The sequence below is a fragment of the Lobosporangium transversale genome (genome assembly GCF_002105155.1).
Source record: "Lobosporangium transversale strain NRRL 3116 chromosome Unknown BCR41scaffold_11, whole genome shotgun sequence".
NCBI lineage: Eukaryota > Fungi > Mortierellomycota > Mortierellomycetes > Mortierellales > Mortierellaceae > Lobosporangium > Lobosporangium transversale.
This window is the reverse complement of record NW_019028989.1, coordinates 353333-379216: the sequence shown is the minus strand read 5'-3', so window position 1 is coordinate 379216 and position 25884 is coordinate 353333. Positions and strand designations below refer to the sequence as shown.

Genomic DNA, 25884 nt, shown 5'->3' with positions numbered 1-25884 from the left:
CACTGTTGGCCTTGAACAACGTCAGCGACTGGGGCAAAGGCTAATAAAGTGAGCAAGTGAAGAGCATAGTTTCGCCCCTTATCTCAAGAAAAAAAAAAAATAGATCACGTTCTGACTTTTATTATGGGAGTGGCGGTGAGAGCCGATAATTTTTTTGGAAAGAAATGCCGCAGCAGTGCGATTTCAGCCCCATCAGTCAGACCAGGAGATGAAAGAAAATGGAGTCCATGTCTACGTCGACTACTTGAGACAACCAGACAAACGTGTTTATTCAAATATGAATACCCTTGCCTCTTTTTTAGTCTCTGTTTTCTTTGTTATACCCACATCTACTCATACAATCCAGATAGTCCCCGTACAGATGGGCTCTCCAAGGCCGTACAAATACATTATACATATATATATATATATATATACACAAAACACACACAATAGTCTATTCACAATACAAATGAGGATCTTTAACCTGGCCCCCTGCAAAATGATTCTCGTTATAACGTCGCACGGGATTCAACGACTTTCCCAACAGATGGTAAACAAGCCATCTGGACCGGAGGGGAGGGTGGGAAGGGAAGTTTTTTTTATTATTTCACGCTAATGATCACAGCCACAAAAATACTTTTTGCGGGGGGGCGGAACACATGAAGCAATACACCCGTTTCTCACACAGATCTCCCCTCTCACCCTTCAGCCCTAAACAGCACTTTCATTATTCTTTTGCTCACATACTCACACATTCTCTCTCTTTCTCTTTCCTTTCTCTCTTCCGCTTCTGGTTCTACGAGTTAACGCTTTATCTTTCTATCCTCTATTATCCACAACCATCTCTCATCGGTCTACGCCTCCATTACTATTATTACTCTTTTTCTTCTCATCATCGATCTCATTTTTTATTATTATTATTTTTTCTTATTGTTCCCTCATGCACACAGACATTGGCCTGTAGACATCCTCCTGTTCTCTTTCTCTTTCCTCTCACTCTCTCTCACTCTCTCTCACATTTGTACACCGATAGTTTCTTCTTTATTTCCTTCGGTGTGTTTTTATGCTTCTTTCTTGCACTCACGCCATCGCATCGCCTCACTTTTTTTTTTTTTTTTTTTTTTTTTTTTTGGATTGAAGACCCATGCAAGGCATGATCCAAGTTCTTTATACTCTTGTTGCCAATTCACTGAATTAAGCTCCTCCCATAATTGTCCTACTTGATTGTCATTTGATGCACCCTTTTGCACCATAGCGAGCACATCTGTCATATTTTCATTATACTTCTACTACATTTTATATTATACAATAGTCTTTTTTATATTTTTTTATATTTCTATTTTTGCGTTTTTTGAATGGCCTCCGACACTCATCCAGAGGGTGACCATCACTTACAACAAGAAAATGCTGACAGCACAAAGGCAGGCACTCCTGGTAGCCAGCCTACAAATACGGTATGTACCTTGAATTCTGTTATCCCCCTCTTCCTCTCCTCTTCCTCAATCAGCTTCTAGTATTTCTGTGCACGGCGCCACATTTGGAGTGATGCGTGGCGAAGCTAAACTGAGATGTCAGCCGCAAAAAAAAAATTAGTGCTATCACAACATGGAACTGGTCTTAATCATATGGTGCCAACTTGGCCGTGTGTCTTGTCATACATCGGAATCCAATATGAAGCGAATACGAAACATGGCAAATTGCTTGCTAACAGACACAGCACACTCTCGAATGTGGTGATGTGGTGATATGGCGTTTGGGGTTTTTGTCGTTTTTTTGTTTTTTTTTTACGTCAGCTCGAGTCCAAGTGTCAATCCAAAAGGCATCACGCCCTCCTGCCTCTTCAACTTCCGCAGACAATGTTCTCATTGCGCGCCTCATACACAATACCATGTAGATACTGCAGCTGCTTGATTATCAATCATGATTATCCTCCCTATTCTTCGCTACCCAAACCAATGCATTTTCATATTATCCTGATAGACTAGTGCAGTTGGTAGTACATGGGCTTGACTGAACTTTTCTTTTTCATGTATTCCTACAATTATAGTCTGAGGCACCGAGCCATGGGTTCATTCTTACACATCAAGAATCGCAGGGCTTTCTGGTCACGAGCCCACAGATGAGTGAGGCCTCTCTTGCAGACGAGTCGCATCATCAAACAACCTCAGCCTCAGCAGGCGTAGGTGCCTCATCAGCAAACAAGACTGACTCCATGGACAGTATTGAATATACTAATGGCCATCCAAGTAGGGTAGATAATGGAAGCAGTTCACACTTCAGGTAAATTCCCTATACTTTATAATATCAGAATTAGCTCTTTGTCCTCTTTCTCTTGGCTTTTATATGACCCAGTCCAGAGGAGAGAGAGTCGCATGCATGGCCCCATGTTTATTGCTGAATTTTAAGTTTCATGGACTTTTGACAAATAATTCTCACATTCAGCCCCCCACAAAAGCGACGCAAACAACCCCTATTCGCTCCCTCTTCCCTCAACCACACACAGCAAACACACCAAAATCGTCTTTTGGGATACGCTGTTGATTCTATTAGAAAATAATGGACTTTGATGAGTTATTCATTCGTTATGGACATCAGTAGTTCTTTTGATACTTTGGTAAAACGATGCTAAAATAACTAATCCCCGTTTTATATTTGTCTTGTAATTCCTTATGCATTCCTGATTCTCCGGGATAATTTGTTCTTATCTTCTCGACAATGCAGGAGCCCAACACAGTCCTCGGCTCCAACACACACCTCAGGACAATACCATCTTTCAGTCGCCACATTTCATAAGCGGAATCAGGACACTAACTCCTTCAGGACTGGTCAGCAGTTTTTGATCAAGTTGGATTTGAAGGCAGCTTCGGGCGAACCCTTGAATAACCCAATGTCGCTGATCCTACCACGTAGAATGATTCAAGGCCACCAAAAGGCCAGACAAGCTGACACGAATTTGGCGTCCACAGCCAGTACTTCTGCAGATAACCAATCGGGTTCGACATCGGATTCAGCAGCCACAACAGGTCAACCGCACGACAATTCGTCTTCCTTGACAGGAGATCCTGAGAGCCATTTCTATTTAGAGGTGACAGTCCATCTGGCAAGTTCAGAGGCTATTGTCCAGGCGTGTCCTGAATGTTGTCATAAAGTAAGCTTTGACGTTTTTCAAAGCAAATGTATCCTTTTTTTTTTTTTTAATGTTTCGAGCTTATGATAAGACAGTTTTAAAAAATATAATGATGTGACTAATAAATTCTTGTTGAATTTTGTTCCTACTTAATTTTAGGTCGAGGGCAAAGTACGGAAACCCTCGACTGGACCCGGTGCACCCTCAAAAGCTCATGCCACGAATGATAATGTGGATCCTGGCCAGATCCTGCAATTTTGCGTATCAGAACACGTTGTGGATTTTACTCTTGGGACCTCAACTGTCATGGCCAAGGTATTGTGTTCCTCAACCCATCACGATAAGAGGGGGAACAACGACCGCTATTTGTAAGTAACAAGAATGTCATTACTGCCTGGTATTTCTCTTCTGCTCGCTATTTGCACATAAACATATGTTCATGATCATTATATCTAAAATCATGGATTAGCTTCAAGTTCAGTTTGGTTCAATATCTTGGTGATCAGAAGATCCGTGTAGGCTCCTGTAGGACAAAGGATATTTTGTTTACAGGGAACCACAAGAACAAAAGCATGGCGTCATATAGTGAAGACAAACCACGCATTCAGCGCATAGAGGACGATGGACCTTCAGGAATAGCGCCACCGATGGTCACAGGACAATCGTTCTTTTCAGAAGAGCCGGATTCCATACCCGACGAACTGTTCGATAAATATGGTCATGCCCAATCGCCTTACTCCGGGGGACGATCCCAACATGGAGCAAGCCATTCTTCCTTTACAAACTATAGCAGTCCACGACACTACAATTCAGATCATATCCCACGCATTCATGAGCCTTCGTCTCCTTTGAATGTTGACTCACCACGTCTGCGGCAACCCACCATTGAAAAAGAATCTTACAGTAACCTAAGCACTCGCTCATCAATGTCTGTACAGAGCCCAGGCTCCGGTTATACAGGACCTTCTAACGCTAATCATGCTTCCTTGATGGTTGATTCCAGGCCAGGCATGCATTCTGGATTTTCACCTATCAGGTCAAGGTCTTTGAATGACACACTGAGTATTCCCAAGATTACAAAAATCATTCCTGACGTAGGCGATATGCTTGGAGGCACTGAAGTGACCATATTCGGCTCTGGATTCAGAGGTAAGCGCGACATTTTTGTTTTGTCATGCGCATGTCTGACATGTTTTAACACCGTCTCTCTCTCCTTCTCTTTTTTTTAGCCGGACTAGTACCTTACTTTGACTCTTTGCCTGCAACCAATGTCAAAATTTTTCATTCGGATGTGCTGACATGTCGGACACCGCCACGAATCCAGCCAGCTTTAGTCTCTGTCGGGTTTCTATCGAAGCCGTCTGGCAGCGCTTCATTCGGAAGGATAACCGCAGAGACATCATTTTCGTATGCTGACAAGAGAGGTCTAGTTTTAGCAGAGCTTGTTGCTGAAATTCTCGTGATGGAGCGCAACGATCACGAGGACGATGAGCCACAGCAACTGCATCACTCTGGAAATAGGCTTGGATATGTAACGGGCAGTGAGCAAGCAAGTGACAGAACTGAGCAGCGCCTGGGAGGATTAGGAGACCTGCGCTCTAAAGCTACAAGAGTAGTTCGTAAAGGAAGCATGCGTCGCGACTCTTCTGACATTTCTAGCTCACAACAGCGATCAAGACTAACCCCTATGAGAGAGAGTCCTCGACATCGCTCGAGCCACAGCCCTTTATCACATGAGCAGAGTCTGGAAGATGACGAGGAGTTAGAAAGACTTGCAGAGATGATGTCTCTTAGTGTCACACAGTCCATCATTCCCACAACTCAGACTTGCAAATCTCTTGAGTCAGCCATCCTACGCCTTGTTATGGATGCGGGTGAATTACAACATATTTCACTGCAAAATGATCAGCGCCACACAATGTTGCACTTGGCAGTTGCTCTTGAAATGAGTCAACTAGTTGATTACCTTCTCAAAGAGAAGATCGAGATTAATGCAGCCGACTGGAACGGCTTTACAGGTAAATACTTCCTTCTTGGCCTTGATCATTAGTAGATGAACTTTTTGTGTAGAAACATTGGCCCTTACTCATTTTTACGTGCACTATTATGGATATAGCACTGCATTATGCGGCATGGCTGGGCCATACGGGACTTTTTGAGACACTAGAACGCTATGGAGCCTCTACCGAGACAATGAACTGCCATCAAGCACTTCCACGCCACTTGTTTGCAGATGCTGCTGGCGTTCCACATGAGTTCATTGAAATGTACCACTCCAAAGTAGGACAGCATGTTGACATCCAACCCAGGACTGCATCTTCATCATATGACAATCTTAAAGATAACATGCATGCCGTCTATAGCCAGGCAAAAAAGGCACGTTCATCCAATGGCAATATGTACCACAAGTCAGCATCTCTTGACCACTCGAAATCGTCATTTGGAGAGACCCATCGGGACCCTGGACATAGTTTACACGAGCTTCAACCCTCGTCTAGACATATAATGTCGTCAACTCAGCAGCAGCAGTCTATGCGCATGAGACCTTCCTCGCAGTCGATGCACTCTCATTCACATTCCCAGACTTCTCATGGAGCACCTACGCGCTCGCCATCGCCTTTGAGGGAGTCATTTGCAAGCCCTTATCCGCAATCATCATCATCCGGGACTAGAAGATACTTGCATCCAGTGGATATTCATCCTACACGTGCAGGCTCCCTGCCTTCAATTCGGCTGGAGCCAGACCATCGTGAACAAAGTTCTTCGTCCTACCACAGCTCATCGTATCATCGCGCACCACCATCACCCTCTTCCTCACCTATCACTAATATGAACGGACCAGGCTCGCCTCTGCATCGCCATCAACAACAGCATGGGAATAGCACGCATAGTCGGTATCCATCCTCATCATCATACGATCATGCTCCTTCTCATCCGAAGTCGCCGCAGCATTATGACCATCATGAGGAACGGCGATCGGACCGTATGCTGCCATCATTTGGATTGAATCTTCCAGTACCCTATACTACATCATCAGCGTCGCATCCAGAAGAGCGGACCCGTGCGCACAGCCCTAGTAGTCAAGGCAACGGTACTGCAGAAACAAATGATCGGCATGGAATGACTGGACAAGTTGGAGTTGGCCAGAAGCGCTCGGGATCCTATCAAATATCTCCTCACGATGGCCCAACATCAAAAGCTGCTAGGTTGTATGATTCGCGTAGTGAAATTGAGCGGCATGACTACGATAGTCAAGCATCCGCCCTACCTGTCGAAAAGAATCGCTCACACCAGCATCAAGAATCTTTGCTTCGGACTGGCGTAAACAACAAAGAAACTACTGCTGGCAAGACATCTAATATTGATCACACTAAGGAAGCTTCTGCAACGGCTGGAGGAGGAGATGAAAATGATAAGCCTGCTCGAAGAACTAACCAAGCGAGCCATACATGTCCACATCCAAACTGCAACAAGAGCTTCACTCGTCCCTTCAATTTGAGGGCCCATATGCGTGTTCACACTGCTGAACGCCCTTATAAGTGCGACACTTGTGCATTGGCTTTCTCACGCTTGCATGATCGCAACCGCCACGCAAAGCTTCATACAGGTATTAAACCTTTCGAGTGCCAGTACTGTCACCACCAGTTTATTCGACCTGATGCATTGCGCAGACACTTAGGTCGTGGCGGAGGGGCAGGATGTGGTGGTCACAAAGCCTCTGCTGCGGCGGCTGCAGCGGCGGCGGCGGCAGCGGCAGCCTCTACTTCGAATCAGCAAAAGCAGGAGGGTAGCGGAGTAGCAACTACACCTGCCATATCTGCCAAAGATCAAGAACTAAACTACAAGATCAATAATAGTGTATCAAGCATCGGGACTTCGAGCCGAAGCAGCACTGCAAGCAGTATACAGAGCAGTACCAGCATGAGCAGCATCAGTAGCTCAGCACCCAGCCACACTTCTTCCGTGCACTCGTCTGCGGACTGGGATCCATCCACAAAGGTGTCGGTTGAGCGCTCTTCAAACAACTCTGGTAGCAGGATGGAGGGCGTGACAGGCAGTCTTCATCATGAGAGTCTGTCTCGAGCGCCATCGTCACATGAATATTTACAACAACAACAACCGCAGCAACATCATACTTCAAGATCAATATCCTTGCTTGAGAATGCTCGGAGTGACCATGGTCGACGGTTTGCATCCCCAGCCGGAATGGACGAAGATGATCTGGTACCCCAGGCGTCGCCTACTTCGCATACAATAAAAGATGGGGCAGAGTTAGGGGATAAGGAAGAAGAATCACGTCAGGTAGCACTGGATGCTGCCAAAAAGGGAGAGAAGAGTCCATTGCCTGAAATGGCTATGGAAGAAATTGTCCAATCTTCGTAACAGTGGACGGATGATACAATACAGCTTTCGTTCGTTTCTTGAAAATACATGTGTACCTGCAAAAGAAAAGCTACTCTATTGACTTTGTAAAATATTACTACTAAAACAAATAAAAGCGGACAAAAAATGAAAATCCTCAAGCAATTTTTTTTTTTATTGAGAAAGAATTTAATTTCTATGCTTCAATCTTTCGGTTATTGTCGTTTCGATAAGGTTTTGAGCCTAGAACCAGAGTAACTCGCTGTAGCGAGGGATGGGATAGTACCTGTCAGCAGTCAGGGTTTCAAGATGGTCAGCTGCAGAACGTGCGGCTTGCATTGCTGGGAGGATGTAATCGCTGGCAGCCTTGGCCTCTGCAACAGCATCATCGTGGATGGCGTGCAGCTTAGCAATGGCCTCATCCAAACCAGCAATGGCCGCCTGGAGTTCCTTGACAACAGGGGTCAAGCCTTTGAGAGCCTCGAGCTCGGGCGACTGCTGCTCGCCCTCGATGGTATTCAAGATCTGGATAGATTTAGCCAAGCTACCACGATATTCAAACGCAGCAGGCAAGATCTGCTGAGCAAGCAATGTGCGCATGGTATTGGCCTCAACCAAGAGATCCTTAGCATAGCGCTCGTTCATAATAAAATAGCGCGAGTTCAGTTCAGATTGGGAAAAGATCCCCAACTTGGTGAGCATGGAGGCGTGCGAGGGCTTCAAGAGTTGCTCAAAGGCTTCGGGGCAGGTCTTAATGTTGGGTAAACCACGCTTCTCGGCCTCAGCAATCCAAGCATCTGAATAGCCATCACCCTCGAAGCGGATATTCTTGGTGGAGGCAATGAACTTTTTGATGACAGTCAACTTGTCAGCATCTGAGGGGAATGGTTTGTCACCCATCTGCTCACGAAGAGCTTCAGTGACATCCTGGAGAGCTGAGGCGACAGCGGCGTTGAGGACAGTGACGGGGAAAGCAGGGGACTGCTTAGAACCAACGGCACGGAACTCGAACTTATTGCCGGTGAAGGCGAATGGAGAGGTGCGGTTACGATCGGTTAAGTCACGGGAGATGCTAGGTAATGTGGCCACCTTGACGTCCAAAACAGTTCCACCTAACTTAATGGTCTGGATTTCTGGGACGGAGAAGTTCTTAATGGGTCGCGACTCTTCGATCGAATTGAGGACCTCATTCAAATGTTGACCCAAGAAGATAGAAAGAATCGAGGGAGGAGCCTCGCAAGCACCGAGACGATGCTCGTTTGAGGCCGAAGAAATGGAGGTACGTAACAAAGCACCATGCTGCTGAACAGCATGAAGGACGGCAACAAGGATAAGCAAGAAGCGATAGTTGGTCTCGGGCTTGACAGTGGGATCCAGCAAGTTTTCACCATGATCCGTTGACATCGACCAGTTACAGTGCTTGCCAGATCCATTGACGCCCTTGAAAGGCTTCTCGTGGAAGAGAACCTTGAGCTTGTTCTTATGAGCGACCTTGGAGAGGACATCCATGGTCAACAAATTATGATCAACAGCCAAGGAAGCTTCCTCGAAAATAGGGGCAAGCTCGAATTGCTTAGGAGCGACCTCGTTATGGCGGGTCTTGACGGGGACACCAAGACGGAAAAGTTCGAGCTCAGCCTCGGACATAGTGGCCATAACCTTAGAGGGGACATGTCCGAAGTAATGATCATCCATCTGCTGATGCTTTGGAGGCAGATTGCCGATCAAGGTGCGTCCGGTGGTCTTGAGATCGGGGCGAAGAGCGTAGAGCGAGCGATCAATCAGGAAATATTCTTGCTCAGTGCCAAGAGTGGTGTAGACATGGCTGAATTTGGGCTGGGCGCCAACAGGGACGGGATCAATGAGGTTGAGGAGTTCGCATGCAGACTTTGAAACGGCTGAAGTGGAACGAAGGAGATTTGTCTTCTCATCCAAAGCATCACCGTTATAAGAAATAAAGACGGAAGGAATGTATAGGATGGAGGTGCCATGAGGGCCTTCCTGGATAAACATGGGTGAGGTAGTGTCCCAGACGGTGTATCCACGTGCCTCAAAAGTAGTGCGCATGCCTCCAGATGGGAATGAAGAAGCATCGGGTTCGGCTTGCATCAGCTGCGAGCCAGAGAACGCATCAATAGCAGTGACCTTTTTTTTTTTTTTTTTTTTTTTGAACATTATTGAGAGGAAACAAAATTGTTAAAACATAGTCTTTTTCGCTTGACTTTTCTTCTCCAGGGGAAAATAATCCAAACACATGTTTGCGCAAACGTCTGTGCTGTGGAGTGAAAAAATGAATGTAACGCTGCAATGTCGATCCTTGATCGCTTTGATTGCTCTCGTTTTTTTTCGTGACGCCACCAAATAAAATAGCATCCAAAATGTGCACCGATAAGACAATAATAAAAAAAAGATAAGAAAATCTTATGATTCATTCCGATTCAATTTTTCCTTCCTTCCATTTTTTCTGTTCCTTCGCCTCCCCTTCTTCCAGTGCTGTGCCCCCTCATACATCTATTGATCATATTCACTGGATTTGAGCTTGAAGTGGTTTTGTTTCATAGTCATTAGCATACCTCCTCCCCTGCAGCAGTAAAGGTAGACTTGAGTGACAAGAAGGCGTCGTGCTTCTCAGCAGTGGTACCAGTCTGAGGCTGGAACCAGTGGGTGAAATGAGTGGCACCACGGTCCATGGCCCAGATACGGACAGCGTGGGCAATTGCATCCGCAGTAGCGCGATCCAAAGCCTGGCGACCACGCATCTGTTTTAAGAAGGAAGCATAGGCAGGCTTGGGAAGGGCCTTGGCGATCTGTTGGAGGTCGAAGACATTCTCGCCGAAAAATTCAGATGTATAAAGAGGCTTGCCATCAGCCTTCTTTGGATATGAGATGACGCGAGTAGGACGAGTGATGATGTCCTTCAAAGACTCAACACGGGCACTGTTAAGAGACATGGCTTTTTGTATTGATATACTTTGTATAAGTTATGAGAATAGAATGTATAAAGAGGGAAAAGGCGTGGGAGAGTAATGTACAAATGTGAAAATGGAAACTTTGATGGAAAGAGAAGTAAAGAAAAGAAAAAAGAGAAGAATAACAGCTCGATCAATTTTTTTGTATTGTCGTTTTATTCCGCCTCCAAAGTATACAGACTAAAAGACAGACCCGAAACGATCTCCCAATTTTATGTCGGTATGTTAGGGTATGAATGCATGGGTATGTGCCTGCTTTTTTTTTTTGCTTTCCTTTCCCGCCTAGTATCACATTCGCTTCGAGTCATGGTACTCCACGACTAAATTCTAATCTTATACTAAATTGACCCACATGATCGCCGTTACTCTGGACTGCCATACCCCCTTTGATCTCTCTCTCTCAACTGAAAATGAGTCCATTCACACAGATATACATGCATATCACAAAGATAGAAAACCTAATTCTCAAATAGAACATGTAATCCTCAAGGGAACCAAAAATAATATATGGGTAAAAGGAGACATGTTTTGGTTATCATTCATTTCTCCTCTTTGTCATAACTTCTCATTGTTTCAATCCAAATGTATCCAACATATATCAGCTCTGCCTATCTACTCCTTGATAGATGGGTCATGCTGGATAAAGCGCACCATATATAGCCTATATAAAACAAAAAAGAAAAGATAGGGTAATTACGATTTTCACTAATTGGACATTATCTCTTCTCCACACAGATATACCAATGCTCGCGTGCAGTCGGGCCCATCGAGCCATGAGCATTTTTTTAAACTTAAAGATGTATACGACAGAGCTATAATGAGGGAGATGGAGGTCATGGAGAATTTCGGAAAATCTAGGGCTTTGTTGTTCTAAATAGTGTGGCGCCCACGAGGAAACAAATAAAGAAACATTCTTCCGATTGCTGAGCTGTTAAGGTTAAGTAAAAAAAAATGCTGGTCAAGTATTGTAATACTCTGTGGTAATGAAAGCGTGTTCTAAGATATTCATTTGTATATCTAAATACATACGATAAATGGCAAGCTTTAAGCTGAGCACGACCATCATTATCGACTTTTTTTTGCTGCTAATAACAATTGGCTATTCTAGTGTCTTGGATAGAACCTCCCTCATTCTTTTCATCAGAGTTCACTAACGCGCAAAAATGAGTGAGAGTTTTAGTTTTTTTTACTTTTACTTTAATGTCTCAATGAGAACTCGTTGCATCACCATGGATATTGGCTGTATGGTATCCTTTGGCCTTGGAAGAACTACCGGTTTAAGAGAATATGGTCTATCATCATCATTGTGATAGTGATAAGAGAAGTATAACTAGTCATTTACTCAGTTTTGAAGGCAAATTTTAGAAAACTCAACCCTTTGCTTTCTATTAGCTCTGGCCCGCTTGCATCAAAGCCCATGCTTCCTATAGACTCGTCACCAGCCTAACTCCCTAAATACTACAATTCGTGTATCATAGAAGCAAGATTTCTTTTTGAGACCGATATGAAAACATTATTTTTGGATTGTCTTTTTCATTTGGCATACCAACCAACAGTATTCTGATAAGAAAGATAGCTCAAACCTCGAGCTACCGAATACTATGACATTAGGCGATAGTGCCAAATACCAAAGCACTGTAAAAGAACTCTCATTTGCTATATATTAGATAGGAACTATATCTCTTAGCTTGCTATTGGCTTCAGACGGAAAGCTGATGATCTGAGGTCTAGGTATGTGGCTCTGTGACATATATTCTACGCCATATGATTTTACACAAACATTTTTTTCATATCGGTCTCAAAAAGAAATCTTGCTTCTATGATACACGAATTGTAGTATTTAGGGAGTTAGGCTGGTGACGAGTCTATAGGAAGCATGGGCTTTGATGCAAGCGGGCCAGAGCTAATAGAAAGCAAAGGGTTGAGTTTTCTAAAATTTGCCTTCAAAACTGAGTAAATGACTAGTTATACTTCTCTTATCACTATCACAATGATGATGATAGACCATATTCTCTTAAACCGGTAGTTCTTCCAAGGCCAAAGGATACCATACAGCCAATATCCATGGTGATGCAACGAGTTCTCATTGAGACATTAAAGTAAAAGTAAAAAAAACTAAAACTCTCACTCATTTTTGCGCGTTAGTCAATATCGCTCCAACAAGGCGATGTCGTGCTCTCAGCTTACGGAACCACATAAAACTGTATATACAAATGTTTTGGCACTTCCTTCACAGCCATCTACTTTTTTTCGTATTGTATTACGTTCAATAGATACTCATGCACCGTGCATCCCCTTCCCATGGGACGAAATTACAAAACTATATTTCCCCTCCTTCAACATGTTAGAGCTTTTAATAGCAAACAATTTCTCTCATGGTATTCAGTACCACCGATAGTGTAGGAAGTAGACGATTGTAGCGCGTAGTCGGTATAGGTGCAATTTATGTAATGTTCACTTTGTAATTTGCCAGCCATTGTAAACCATTCAAAAACTTATGCATGTGTGCGTGCAAGAGCCTCTCCTTTAACTTACAGCAATCAACTTCAACTGGACTTTTGTTTTTGTTTTTGTTTTTGTTTTTTCTTTTCTTTTCAGAGACGCGTTAGATATGGCATTGCTGTTAATATCAATGTGTAAAGTACATATCCCATATATTGGGTAACATAAGGCGACTGTTCGATGCTTGTTGGTTTTCCAAATCTGCTCTGATTTCACCATAGTTTAGCAGAATTGATTAGCATCCCCTGAATAGCTGCCATCCAAAGGGATTAAATTCGAATGGCCAGGATTTACTGTGTTGTTCAAAACAATAAAACTTGACTGAAAGTCTGCTAATCCTCAAACTATGAGGCAAATAATGCCTCTGAACGCTTCAATAGGATTATGGCGAGCTTTTGGGGTGCAGAAAAGACAAGATTGTCTCTTTTGAGCAATGAAGGATATAGGATTTGTTCCTTGGAGGCAAACTTTTTTAAAACCACGCTTGTTGCTAGTAAAAACACAAATGGTTCCCGTTTTCCGCATACTTTCAGCGCTTCCACAATCCAAGGGCTGTGATGTAGCCATTAAATGTTACATGTTTGTCGAAGTGTTGACACATCCCTTGCAAAAGTTCAGATGTATGCTAAGAATATTGTTTAAGGGACGTAGAGTGGTCAATAGCATGTGGCAGTATTCAGGTGTTTATACAGTATCAGATGGAGTCCGAACAGTCGCCATATTCGGATGGATTGTAAATTGAAGTGAATATTTGAATAGGTAGGATGAAAATAAAGTGAACACATGGAATAATATAGAGGAGTTGTAATAAAGCGCTTTATATCCAATAGCTTGCAAAGAGTATATCTGTATGAGCGCTGTTTCTGAGGAATATGTACGCCTTGTTGAGGCTCAGTGGAGGTTCATGCAAGAGGAGTGGCCAGCTATAAAGAAAGCCAAGTTTCATCGCACAGAGATGAAAGAGATATCTGACGTAACACACGTCAAGTCAATGGTGCTTGACCGTCTAGGATTCATCCCTACGTTCTTTTTTCTGACACAAGTATTTGGAGTGCGTGACTATGGTAGCCCATATCGTAATGTCGAAAAGGGTCTTCTGCTCCTGTATGCACTAATCACAGGAGATTCATTGTCTACAATGTCAAGGTTCATACCAAAGACGTCCTTTTACGACTTGCACAGGGAATTTTATCTTCGGGACCCTGTGAAACTACATGATGACATAACCTCAATGATGAGAGATATGTGCTCGAGTTTGAAGCTACGATTGCTACTTGCCAAGAACAACCCTGATCCATTCAAGCATGTGACATTGAATCTAGACGGACATGACACAAGAGTCAGCTACATCGGTGCTGACAAGCCAAGTCTCTACTCTTATAAACTCAAGAAGTCGGGTTTTCGTATTCAAGTGTGTTCAGACATGAACAATATCATATTGTTTGCATCCAAGCCAGCTCCTTGTCGAGATTTCAATGATGGGACTATGCTTGTGAAGATGAACATTGCATCGCATATACACAAGCTGGACTGTGTTGCTCTTGACGGTGGCTACAGTGGGTTCGTTAGACAAATTGTCGAACCATCAAATGCACTGTCCTACGAAAATTTCTCTTATCCTGTGCGCAAGACTAGGGGGATCGCCATGACAGACCAAGAGTTACATTACAATAAAGCGTTTGGTGGGTTTCGGTCAAGCATCGAAGGGTGCTTTGGAGACATGCAATCCACCTTCTCCAAGTTCACACACGACGCTCCCATCCGTTTCTCAGACGCAAAGACGTTTGATCTCCAATTCAAGCTTTGTTGCCTGCTTATGAATATCAAGAGAGTCGTGTCAATCCATAATATCCCCACTCAGACGCACCACACATTCTGGATGCAAGATGCGTTTGACTTTCCAGACAATAATGAGTATCAGGTTGCTTATGAGAAGCTCCCCAGCATCAAAGTCAAACTAAATCATGGTCGAAGTCTTTTAGAACTACAAGAAGCGTTCCTATCTGTAGCTAGTTCGCAGCCTAACATACTAGACACTGCAGATGAGACTATGGCAGAGACAGCGCAGGAGGGATACGAGGTTGCTAGGATTTTAGACCATCGCGGGGAAGGTGAGGACATGGAGTTTCTGGTTCAATGGGAAGGCTTCGATATCTCTGAGGCAACATGGGTGGCTCTACAGCATTCCAACTACAAACAGTGCATCCAAGACTATTGGAGAACCAAAATCAGCTTCTAGAGACCGATTGCACGTACTTTCAAAAACCATCATGACGCGCACAGACCATGGGGGCGACTTTCCAAATTCTTTTATAGAGATGAAATCCAAAGTCGCCCCCGGTTAAATATTAATCCATGACTTTTCAAAAAGAATACAATATCGTAATCTGCTCAAGCCCTCCGTTGTATTCATTTAGTTCCATCATTGAAGAAACCTTCCCAATTCTTCCCTACTTCCCTCATGTATTTTATATGATAGCTTGTGGCTTTCTTGTTAGTTCCAACTATATGAATACCAAAAACCTCATTCAAGACAGAGTTGACAAAGTTCTGCCGGTTTCTGAAGTTCCAGTTGCTATGAGATGGGTACGGGATTAGAAGTTGTGTGCAAATATTCCGCATGTTTGACGATAGCGATTCCCATTGCTCATCCAGGCTTGATTTGAGAGCAGTGGATGCTCTACATTTGGGATCAAATGGGGAGTCATAACCACAGGCAAAGAGGATGTCTTTTGCATACTTTAGTTTGGTATACTTTGAATGATGTAGTCTATGTAGTATGGCGCCAGTGTCCCTCCTTTCTTGATCTTTCCCCAGAGGATACGAGTCGCTCTGCTTTGTCATCTTCAACTCTGGGTCGTTCTTCAAGGCTCGCAGATTCTGAAAGACCTTCATCTCTTTTGGGTTACTGTAGGTCTGCACCCATTCAGGCGTAAGGATAGATGGGTCCTCAATGCCGTAGGCGTCCATAATCCTGAATTTTTGTACTGCGTAATACTCTTCAGTAGAAAGGTCTGACCTTGTTTCCAGTCGTAGTAATTCTTCGTAATCAATTACCTTGGCCTCCGATATCCCTGTATACTTGGCTTGAAGTAGGGTGGCTGTCCTCTGTTTCAGAGATTCAGAAACCTTAAGGTCCTTGGGCTGATTAGATAGCCCAACAACTCTGCAGCCAGCCTGAACCATTTGAGCAATGAAACGCTGAAGAAAATCATTCATTGATAGATGCTTCTTTATCAGTGCATTGATGAATATTGTGTAGTAAATATCGCCAACATCATGCTTCACTCCAGGACCTTGCCCTACCCTCAGATCAAGCGGAAAGCCATTCGTATCCATAGCGCATCCCTTGATTTGAACCTCTTGGCTGCAAAGATACTTGACTATTTCGTTGTGTGTTGTTGGAAGATTGTTTATTGAATTGCTGATATAGACAAGGTATTCTTTTTGCTGGACGTGCCGTACTCTTCTGAGCATTTGCCTACATGTCTCTACATTGACTTTACTTTGTGACATGAAAAATCCTGCAACATAATCAAAGTGTTGCATGTTACAATCAAGCCCAACTGTGATGGTTGGAGTATGAATAAAATAGTCGAGAGTTGGTGCGATTTCATTAATATTCTGTGCAAATGCCCTCTTCTCCAACTCCAGGGAATTCGCAGTGATGCACATCCCAATGAACCCCATATTCTTCAATTCACTATGTAAACTTTCAGCATCTTCAGCCTTCTGTGTGCTACATATCCACACTTTCTTTCCAGACTTGACTAAGTTAATAACCTTTAACTTCAGAGAAGCCTCATTCTCATAAAGAGAGACGAGATCTCCTTGCTGTGGCTTGAATGTATTATGGATAATGTGGACATCATCTCGAAGCTCCTTGATGACCTGAACGTCTCGGTCTGTTAGATCAGCATCCAAGGCAATCACCTTCCTGGATACCTTAATGAAGTCTCGTAATATATCATTATTGGCCTTGTGGAAGCCCCTCATGGTGGCGACACTTGTCATCTGATCAAAGATAGATGACACTTCATCCAGAACCAGAACAACATCCATGGTGTAGTATGCAAGATCCAGTTTATGTAAAGATTCGGCTTGTATGACAATCTTCTGACCTTTGATATAAGTGGAGGGAAAATCCAAATAGCTTTTAAACCCGAGTCTCTTCTCTAGACTGGAGGCTAGTGTCTGTCTTGGAGATATTGCAAGATACGTCAACTTTGGGTTCATTTGAATAAACTGCTCCAAGAATGTCGTTTTTCCAGTGCCAGTCTCGCTCCTTATCAAGAGACTCATCGGTGATTTGTGGTATTTGATGTAGGGTGACGCATACACTTCGCCTGGATGCAAGTGCTGATCTGTGTCCAACGTAGCAAGATGTTGTCTCAGGACAATCTTTTCGCCGAAATCCAATTCCCCGACGAGGATATTGCGGGATAAACCCTCGGCAATAGCTCTGTAGCAATACAGCGTCACTCTTCCATTTCGACTCACTTGAAGATAGCCATTCTCGTTGTCGTGTCTTCTCTTGCATACATCGCATTGACCAGATTGAACTCGTTGCAGCTTATAGATCCCGCCTTGGCCATCATACTGTATTCTGTATAGGTTTGCATGCTTGTGTTGTGCAAATATTCTATGTACAGCATCAGAGACGACAGATACGGACAACTGGTGTGGTAATGTCATATCTCTAGATGCATCTCCAAGTGCTGCTGAAGTTGACGGTATCTGGTTACGCTGGCGCCTTGAGAACCTGTCGGCAGCTGGAGATTTTTCCACTTTGATACTATTGGGCTGAACATTGGTGATGAAAAATTCTGCATCCAATGCATGCATAGATGGCTGATGCCATGGGGTACGGATGAAACGTCTGGTTATGTCTCTACGTTTCGAGCTTCCGAGACATCGGATGCTTCTGCTTCTTGAGTATACACCTGAATCAATGTACTTGAGCAGATTACCTTCATTCTGATCCTGGTCAGCTTTGATATCCTTGAAAAAATCAAGCAGGAATGTCCAAAGGTGTCTGTGATTGTTCTCGAATGTGTACGTTGGTATCATGACATGCAATGATATCTTTTTATGAGTGGATGAAGTCAAGATTCGGCATTGATTCTCGGTGATGGGATATTTCGGTGCATATTGGTTGCGAGCAGCAAGAAACTCACCAAACACTCGTCTTTCAAGTTGCGCAATAGCATCGATGCCCTCGCTAGGGACGAGTGGACTAGCGCCGTCTTCGAGTGAAGGAGGATCGGTGTTTCCCTTGGAGGTCGTAGTAAGTTTCCAGTCAATGTCGTAGTACTCACAACAGGGATTTCCTTCTCGGATTTGCTCGAAAAAGCATCTGTAAGGGTTCGGGAGTTTGTTATATATATCCAAAAATGTAGGTAGATCCTTGTAGCTTGCAAACTCATAAGACGACTTCTTGCCATCCGGAGAAAGGCCACTTTCGTACATCACAAAGAAAGTATTACTGTTCGCATCAGCCCATTCGTGAGCCCTTGCTTGTGGACCCAAGGTTTGCTTCTTGTCAGCAGCAAAGTAAACTGATTCAAATTTTTTGTAAGTCCGGTTTGTATTTTCAGACATAGTAGGTAATATGTTGATAGTTTATAGTATATGAGTAGCAATTTCATTTTATTTTGTTATCGAGTGAACAATAGACTATCATGGGAATGATTCTTATTTTTCCTGAGTATGAGTGTTAAAGACCTTTTGAACATAAACGATCATCTCCTCCTCAGTCTTGCTATCCTTGAGAACGAAGTTGCGGCGGCTGAAGTCGATTGGTGCAGCCACGTCATCTTTCATCTGTAGGTAAACGTTTTCGCCTCTTGGAGAACGATCAGATCGCAACTCTGCAATCTCAACGGGGTCGAGGTCAGGATTGTCAGCAATGAACTGGTCCAAGGTACGATCGACAGCCTTGCGCTGCAGCGCAAAGAGACGATAGCCTCCAATAGGCAATGGCTGAGGCTGCTGGAACTTCAAAATAGCAAAGACCTCCTGCTTTCCATAAGGGCGACTCAACACTCGGTCGCGGTTGGCCTCCAGGCGTGCACGCTCGCTATTGGCAAGAGCATCCTTAGTGTTCTTCAGCTCAAGTTGAGTTTCAGAAAGACAGGATAGGGTGCCCTCAAGTTGTGCCTGTGATATTTCAAGATCGTCCTTTGCATCTGCGAGTTCAAGCGAAATAGCAGCAAGCCGCTTGCGCAGTATCTCGATGGTAGTGGGTTCTTCGCGCACTGTTTATGAATTGCAGAGTATTAGTTTAAGAGCAAGCTTCATTGGTGCGCGCAGAAAGCATGTACGTACTGGTTGTCTTGGTTTATAGCGACCTGGTGGAGGAATTCAGGGAGCGAAGGGAAAGGGATGGAGGAAGGAAAGGAATAAAATGGATGTTTCTCATGGCGATGAAAGTGTTTTAACATTTTGTGATGTGATAAGGAAAAGAGATGAGATGGCATGATTTCATTGGATGGAAAGTAAATCGCATGACCCTTTGACCTTTTGCTCTTTATTTAAAAAAAAGCCACACCGCCCCATCTGCAGGACTTTATCAGATGTGGTGACACGGCGGCGCAGATGGTCTGTGCACGGACCATGGGGGCGACTTTTCAAATTCTTTTATAGAGATGAAATCCAAAGTCGCCCCCGGCTAAACATTCTACCGCGGCATGGCTCTGGTCGCCAGAACGACAATTATAAAGAAAAAATATTCCTCAGTCCTGGCTTATAAGGAACAAATTTATCAATTGTCACTCCTTTCCTTCGTCACGCAAACAACTTTTTTTTTCCTCCCTCAACTTCATCTTCACAGCCTACATTGTCACAATTTTGAACCATCCTGCTACTGAATTAACATCCTTTAACATTTTTATCAAACTTTTCCTATTTTCTGCCTTCTGTCCATTTCATCCTTGTTTTTAAAAAGGTTTGAAATCACAATGAGAAAGACCGGAACATCATCTCGAAACGTATCACCTCGATCTAGTCTGTATGAAGAGGGTTCAAGCACCAGTGGGCCTAAAATCCCTGAGCGAACTGAACTAAAGATTTTTTGCATTGTTGAGGGAGAAGCAACGCCTTTTCCTGTAAAGATTCCTTCCAATTGTTCGGTCGGCGAACTCAAGCAAGCCATCAAGGCAGCGAAGGAGCCAGAACTCGATCATGTTGCCGCAGACAAGCTCACCCTCTACAAGGTTTCCATCCCTGACGAAGGCAACACCGTGCTTGAGTCAGAAATCGAGTCAAAAGAGGCTCTCGCAATCGCGTCAATGGAGCTTTGGGAGATATTTACTTCTGAACTTCCAAGGAAAACTATCCATATTTTTGTTAAGCTGCCGCCGCAAGGTATGTATTTAGCTCTTGATGGACTGATATTTTCAAATTGATGAAGCTTATTTTCTTTCATGACGTCATTGATTTGACTTCTGAAAGATAACCCTTTATGTTTGGGATGTATCTTAATTAATCAACTAGTTCCTGCTCCATTACCTGTTGTTCAACCTAGATACCCAACACCCCGAGATTGCAGCTTTGCGTAAACAGCTGTCGGACCTCGAGGCATTGACGAAGAATACCTCCATATGTAAGTGTGGATAGATGTGGATAGAATGAATTAGCAATTTTTTTTATCGTTACAGCTTGGAAAGACGGAATTATAACCACTTTTTATGTCTTTTTTATTTTTATTTTTATTTTTTGCATTCTATTGCGTTGCAGCATTGAGAATCATCGACAAAAGAGGAGGAAAGAAGATTGTTTGCACCTTCGTGACGGATACCAAGACGGCAACTCTCGCTGAATTTCATCTTTTCCTTGAGAAGTACTTTGACCAGTTTGCTGAGGACAAGGACCTCAAGATATTCTTGCATCTGCCGGGTAGCTCAATACCGACAATGCTCATTAGCGATCCCCAACTTCGGTCTATTTTGGCGATTGCAAAGGAGAGTAGCTGGAAAAACCTTGTCATATCCCTGGACAATCCTGGAAAGAGTTTTTCGAAATTCACTTGGAAAGAAGTGATGGAAGAATACAACGTCGGTAAAGGCCCTGAGTTTCTCCCACTGTTTGATATTGAACCAAGGGCGATGACTGACGATGAGAAGCTGATGTTGGAGGAAATAATCAAAGAATGCAGCCGGAAAAACGAGGCCTACATTTTTGGTCCTAGCTCTAGCGAGTTCACAAGGAACTCGATCGTCGACTCTTTCATGGTTGGAGCCATGCAGTCCTACAAAGTGGATATGTATCTTGAGCAACAAGAACTGATAACCGGCCTACGGGGACATGGACCGGTGGATTTTGCTGTGTTGGATCGTATCCACCAGTCGCAAGTTCTTGGAGTCACGGAGGTGAAAAAGGACGATCATGTGAAAGGTATGGCTCAAAATATAGTACAGCTCGACGTCGCACTTCAACAAAAAAAACGAAAGCGGACTGAGGCGGATGACGATGGACAAGAGAGGCCCGCCACACGCATCAAGTCATTCGGCATTGTAACCGACGCATTCAAATGGACTTTCGTAGAGTGCACGATGGAGGAAGACGACTCATTGACGTACAAAGCCAAGGAGGTTTTGAGAGATCTAAGACTCAAGGAGGAGGAGACGCTAAGAGAGGATGCAGAAACTCTCTTTTGTTATGTTCTTTCTCTGTACGATCGCATGAAAGATGAGATTGTAAACAGATTCAGCTATAATAGCCCTGTAGTCTCACGTTCATCTTCAGCATCAGCTTCAGCATCAGCTTCAGCATCAGCTTCAGCATCAGCTTCAGCGAACAAGAGGCGTGCCTCAGGAACTCAATCGTAGTACTCGATCATTATGAAAAATACACCAACGTATTTTGTTCAAATAAAACAGTTCTTCATGATAAAACCCACATAATCACATTGTTTGAATTAAGCTCTTCATAGTCTGGAGGGACATTACAAGTTCTGTTTCCGAGTCATTTATTATGGATAAAGACTGTTTAAAAATACCTATCAATATTTCCGATCATAGAGCGCTTGATAGCCTTGATAGTTTCGGGAAGAGTCACATCGTTGTTGTCTCTCGTCGTATTGATGAGGCTCGGCGCATTGGACACATCATTGGAACAATGTTTAAAAAAATAAAAATAAAAAATGCTTTATGAAGCCAAATAGGCTTTATTACGTTATATTTACACTTCAGGGACGACTTTGAATTTCTTTATAAAAAGAATTTGAAAAGTTGCCCCCATGGCCCGTGCGTATGCTCTGACCTTCACTGTCCTCTCGTGAGGCTTTTTGCTAAGTTTATTTCGGCTCCCCTATCGCATATAGGTACTTTTATCAAGGCCTATCTAACTATCCTCTTGTTGTTTTTTGCGTGGATTTTAAACAGCCCCAAGAAGTCCAAAAAGGAACCTAGAAGACACAGAAGACGAAAAAGGTGAGTTCATCCCACTCATAGTTTTGATGATTCTTGAGGAAGTTTGTTTATTTCATACTCACGTCAGTCTCGCTATTCTTATATGCTCAAAGAGCACCTTGCAAAGCGCTGTCGTTCCTGGAAGCGACATATTGCAGCCGATGGCGAACCCGTAGATTTACCCCTCCATATACTGGATTTGATCGAGAATAACAAGTACGCACCAGAACCCCGCACCAAGTTCCAATCGCTTTTGACGGTGAAGGGTGGAGATCGAATTACTTCAATGGATCTTGGTCAGAGCCCAAAATTCTTTGCGAAAGGCTACCAAGGTCGCGAGTTTTTTGTGACCGAACAGATGATGAAGCTATGGAATGAGCTCGAGAACAGTGAGTGGTCTGTCCAGAAGTGTTTATCGGGTCCAATGGGCGTCGGTAAATCATACATTTCATGGTTCCTTGTGGCCAAGGCATACGCACATGGTTGGCCAGTGCTTTATATTGCCGATGCTAGTAAGCTTAGCAATTGTGACACTAAAACTGCCGCATCAAAGCTGATCTGTCAAATCTTCTTATCCATCAACAAAGATATTTTGACAGCCTCAGAGCTCAAAGAAATGGTCGCAATTGAAACATCGAAGGATCCTTATGTGAATAGCGCCACCTGTATCTTTGCTGAACTACTCCAGTCAAGAAGTCAAAAGGCATTATTTGTCGTGGATGAGCATGGTGCACTATTTCCAGAAAGTAGTAAGTCTGCGCCCGAAAGGTTCCCATTTTTAGGGCCTCTACAGACTTTCAACTCCTGGAACAACTCAAATAATGCGAGAGTAGTGTTTAGCAGTACGGTAAGATTTGCAAAGCTCATTCTCAGAGACGCATCACATTATGTCGAGTATGTTGGTCCAATGTCGCCTGATATTTTCAATAAGCTACTGGATGTGATCATAGATAATCGCTACCCAACAGGCCGCCAACATTTGAATGAGCTACGAGGCGAGATTCAAAAAGCCACCGGATGTGTGCCACGGGAACTCAATATTTTTTTTGGCGAAGACATTGAAGGCATTGAGCTCACAGCTAATGGGATCAAGCAACGACTAAAGGATTATGAGGAGGATCGCAAAGAACAATTCTTGGAGATCTTGAAGAACTGTTATAGTAAAATTGAACCGATATTCCAACCAACTACTCGTCAAGCTCTAGTCGATGTGTTTCTGCAAAGCAAGGATCATACAGGACCGCCACTTGATTGGCGATTCTACCATTTTGGAATAATGTATGAGTATCGGAACAAGGGCAGGAGTATGATTATGAAGCGCCCAATTACACCAGCATCTGAGGCGGCACTTTTGGGACTATACAGGCTATGTCCACTCCCCAACGACTACATATGTGCCGCAAGGCAGAATATCTTGCAACCCGCACAATTTTCCGATGTTTTCTTTCAGAAGCTTATCAAGCAAAACAACATAATCTTCAAGTCGACTAACCTCGCTGGGAAGGAGGAACAACTTTTAGAGCTGAGAGTCGATGGCTTTGAACATCTTCAAGATCCACCTAAAAGATTTGGCGATGAGGGCAAGAATATCTTGATACATGGAGGCGAACTACCTCGATTCGATTTTATACTTGGCTACACTTTTATTCAAGTTTCGATTTCTAATTTTCAAAAACACAACGAGGGCACTGCAGCAATTGATTTGGCATTTACAGATCGGAAATATTCTAATGGCAGAAACCAAATCGAGTATTTCCTAGACTACACATACGGCGGAACTCACAGAGCAGAAATGGAAATAACAGAGGTGACCAAAAAGACCCAAGCTAAGAATACTGGCGAAGGAAAATCAGTAATCGATAAAAGGGACTTCAAAGTAACGAGAGATGGTGTGCTGTGTCCGGACTTTATGATTTTGTATATTCGCGGGAAAAATGACTTTGATGACAAAGGCAACGAAGTACATAGACCCAATCACACTGGTAAGTCCAGGAGTATCCCCAGATAAGACATGTTTGTTGGGACGAAGCTAAAAGGAGCTTATTTGGTGATTCACTTTAATTTCAAATAAAATATTTTTTGGGCAATTCCTTTTTAAAAAGACGTCATATTGCAGGCATATTTTGAATCCTTAAGATGGTTGCAAATAGCCGAAGGTCTTCAACACTCATAACTTGGAGAGCCCGACTGCATATTATATTTGCGATAATTATTTCTCTGCCCAGGTTCATGCACATACTTGAGGAAGCAATGTTCGAGTACATAGGAATCTCTCTCAATGATGCACTATGCAATAGGTTGAGACTCCACTCAGTAGAAATTGTATTCACATCAACCATCTTATTGCCACTGTCGATCTACTCAAGTCTCCACTCATTACCTTGTTTCGCCTTTATTTATTGTTCTTCAAGACGAAGGGCCACACTCCTCGGTGGAATGTTTAGCCGGGGGCGACTTTGTATTTCTTATATAAAAAAGAATTTGAAAAGTCGCCCCCATGGTCCATGCGCGTCATAGAGATCCTCGCTCACTTATTAAGGCGACTGTTCGATGCTTGTTGGTTTTCCAAATCTGCTCTGATTTCACCATAATTTAGCAGAATTGATTAGCATCCCCTGAATAGCTGCCATCCAAAGGGATTAACTTCGAATGGACAGGATTTACTGTGTTGTTCAAAACAATAAAACTTGACTGAAAGTCTGCTAATCCTCAAACTATGAGGCAAATAATGCCTCTGAACGCTTCAATAGGATTATGGCGAGCTTTTGGGGTGCAGAAAAGACAAGATTGTCTCTTTTGAGCAATGAAGGATATAGGATTTGTTCCTTGGAGGCAAACTTTTTTAAAACCACGCTTGTTGCTAGTAAAAACACAAATGGTTCCCGTTTTCTGCATACTTTCAGCGCTTCCACAATCCAAGGGCTGTGATGTAGCCATTAAATGTTACATGTTTGTCGAAGTGTTGACACATCCCTTGCAAAAGTTCAGATGTATGCTAAGAATATTGTTTAAGGGACGTAGAGTGGTCAATAGCATGTGGCAGTATTCAGGTGTTTATACAGTATCAGATGGAGTCCGAACAGTCGCCTACACTCATTTATCACCTTCTTCGCTGACTTGCCCTTCACGTGTGCATATTGATCTGGAGTAGATCTTTGGTTCAAAAAAAAAAAAAAAAAAAAAAAAAAAGTACAGCTTTAGCAACTAGACGGGCCCAACAGCATTCCTCCTAACGACTCTAAGCAATGGTCCTCGTGATAGCACATTTCCATATCGCCTCATGGCCTTTTTCTTTTGCAAGTACTATAAGCAATCACAATTATTGAGCAAGTACTCATCACTCTAAAATTTAGTAAGCATCCGTACAATTCACAAACGCTTGAATCCAAGTCTAAAGTTATAATGATAATACCGATAGTAAAAGTAGCAGTAGCGCACATAAGTAGTAATAACGGTTGTGATAGAGAGGTAAGGTTCTCTTAGATATGCATTTTGGTACACTGCCAATTGGAGAGGCTATTATTTCCGAATT

At 43.3% G+C, this 25884-nt stretch overlaps 9 protein-coding genes across 9 annotated transcripts; 6 read left to right on the top strand and 3 right to left on the bottom strand.

Annotated features, from left to right (window-relative positions):
- The first annotated feature begins 1105 nt into the window (after positions 1-1105).
- Positions 1106-4455, top strand: BCR41DRAFT_21784 (hypothetical protein). The gene is made up of 5 exons (XM_022019989.1): positions 1106-1436; positions 2030-2262; positions 2704-3130; positions 3269-3477; positions 3579-4455. The coding sequence occupies exons 1-5, from the start codon at positions 1338-1340 to the stop codon at positions 4336-4338; spliced, it is 1728 nt and encodes a 575-aa protein (XP_021883089.1). The 5' UTR covers positions 1106-1337; the 3' UTR covers positions 4339-4455.
- A 2077-nt stretch (positions 4456-6532) lies between these two features.
- Positions 6533-6784, top strand: BCR41DRAFT_289241 (hypothetical protein; the record flags this gene model as incomplete). Its single annotated transcript, XM_022020325.1, has 1 exon — positions 6533-6784. A coding segment is annotated over one exon (252 nt), but the record flags the coding sequence as incomplete, so codon positions are not given.
- Positions 6785-7626: 842 nt separating this feature from the next.
- Positions 7627-10603, bottom strand: BCR41DRAFT_350102 (glutamine synthetase type III N terminal-domain-containing protein). The gene is made up of 2 exons (XM_022023605.1): positions 10045-10603; positions 7627-9616 (listed from the first exon to the last, which is right to left on the bottom strand). The coding sequence occupies exons 1-2, from the start codon at positions 10420-10422 to the stop codon at positions 7715-7717; spliced, it is 2280 nt and encodes a 759-aa protein (XP_021883087.1). The 5' UTR covers positions 10423-10603; the 3' UTR covers positions 7627-7714.
- Positions 10604-13831: 3228 nt separating this feature from the next.
- Positions 13832-14602, top strand: BCR41DRAFT_350099 (hypothetical protein). The gene is given in 3 exon segments (XM_022023604.1): positions 13832-14088; positions 14184-14235; positions 14254-14602. The coding sequence occupies 2 exon segments, from the start codon at positions 13847-13849 to the stop codon at positions 14233-14235; spliced, it is 294 nt and encodes a 97-aa protein (XP_021883086.1). The 5' UTR covers positions 13832-13846; the 3' UTR covers positions 14254-14602.
- Positions 14441-15181, top strand: BCR41DRAFT_303229 (hypothetical protein; the record flags this gene model as incomplete). The annotated part of the gene is made up of 2 exons (XM_022020704.1): positions 14441-14624; positions 14715-15181. 2 exons carry the CDS (start codon positions 14441-14443, stop codon positions 15179-15181), a joined length of 651 nt encoding a protein of 216 aa, XP_021883085.1.
- Positions 15182-15345: 164 nt separating this feature from the next.
- On the bottom strand, positions 15346-16284 carry BCR41DRAFT_350098 (hypothetical protein; the record flags this gene model as incomplete). The annotated part of the gene is made up of 1 exon (XM_022023603.1): positions 15346-16284. The coding sequence occupies one exon, from the start codon at positions 16279-16281 to the stop codon at positions 15352-15354; it is 930 nt and encodes a 309-aa protein (XP_021883084.1). The 3' UTR covers positions 15346-15351.
- Positions 16285-18566: 2282 nt separating this feature from the next.
- BCR41DRAFT_420758 (hypothetical protein) lies at positions 18567-19559 on the bottom strand (the record flags this gene model as incomplete). The annotated part of the gene is made up of 2 exons (XM_022029938.1): positions 18567-19199; positions 19553-19559. 2 exons carry the CDS (start codon positions 19557-19559, stop codon positions 18637-18639), a joined length of 570 nt encoding a protein of 189 aa, XP_021883083.1. The 3' UTR covers positions 18567-18636.
- An 857-nt stretch (positions 19560-20416) lies between these two features.
- Positions 20417-21842, top strand: BCR41DRAFT_21711 (hypothetical protein). The gene has a single exon (XM_022019987.1). The coding sequence runs from the start codon at positions 20631-20633 to the stop codon at positions 21768-21770; it is 1140 nt and encodes a 379-aa protein (XP_021883082.1). The 5' UTR covers positions 20417-20630; the 3' UTR covers positions 21771-21842.
- Positions 21843-22455: 613 nt separating this feature from the next.
- BCR41DRAFT_369324 (hypothetical protein) lies at positions 22456-24360 on the top strand (the record flags this gene model as incomplete). Its single annotated transcript, XM_022026445.1, has 1 exon — positions 22456-24360. One exon carries the CDS (start codon positions 22456-22458, stop codon positions 24358-24360), a length of 1905 nt encoding a protein of 634 aa, XP_021883081.1.
- Positions 24361-25884: the final 1524 nt, after the last annotated feature.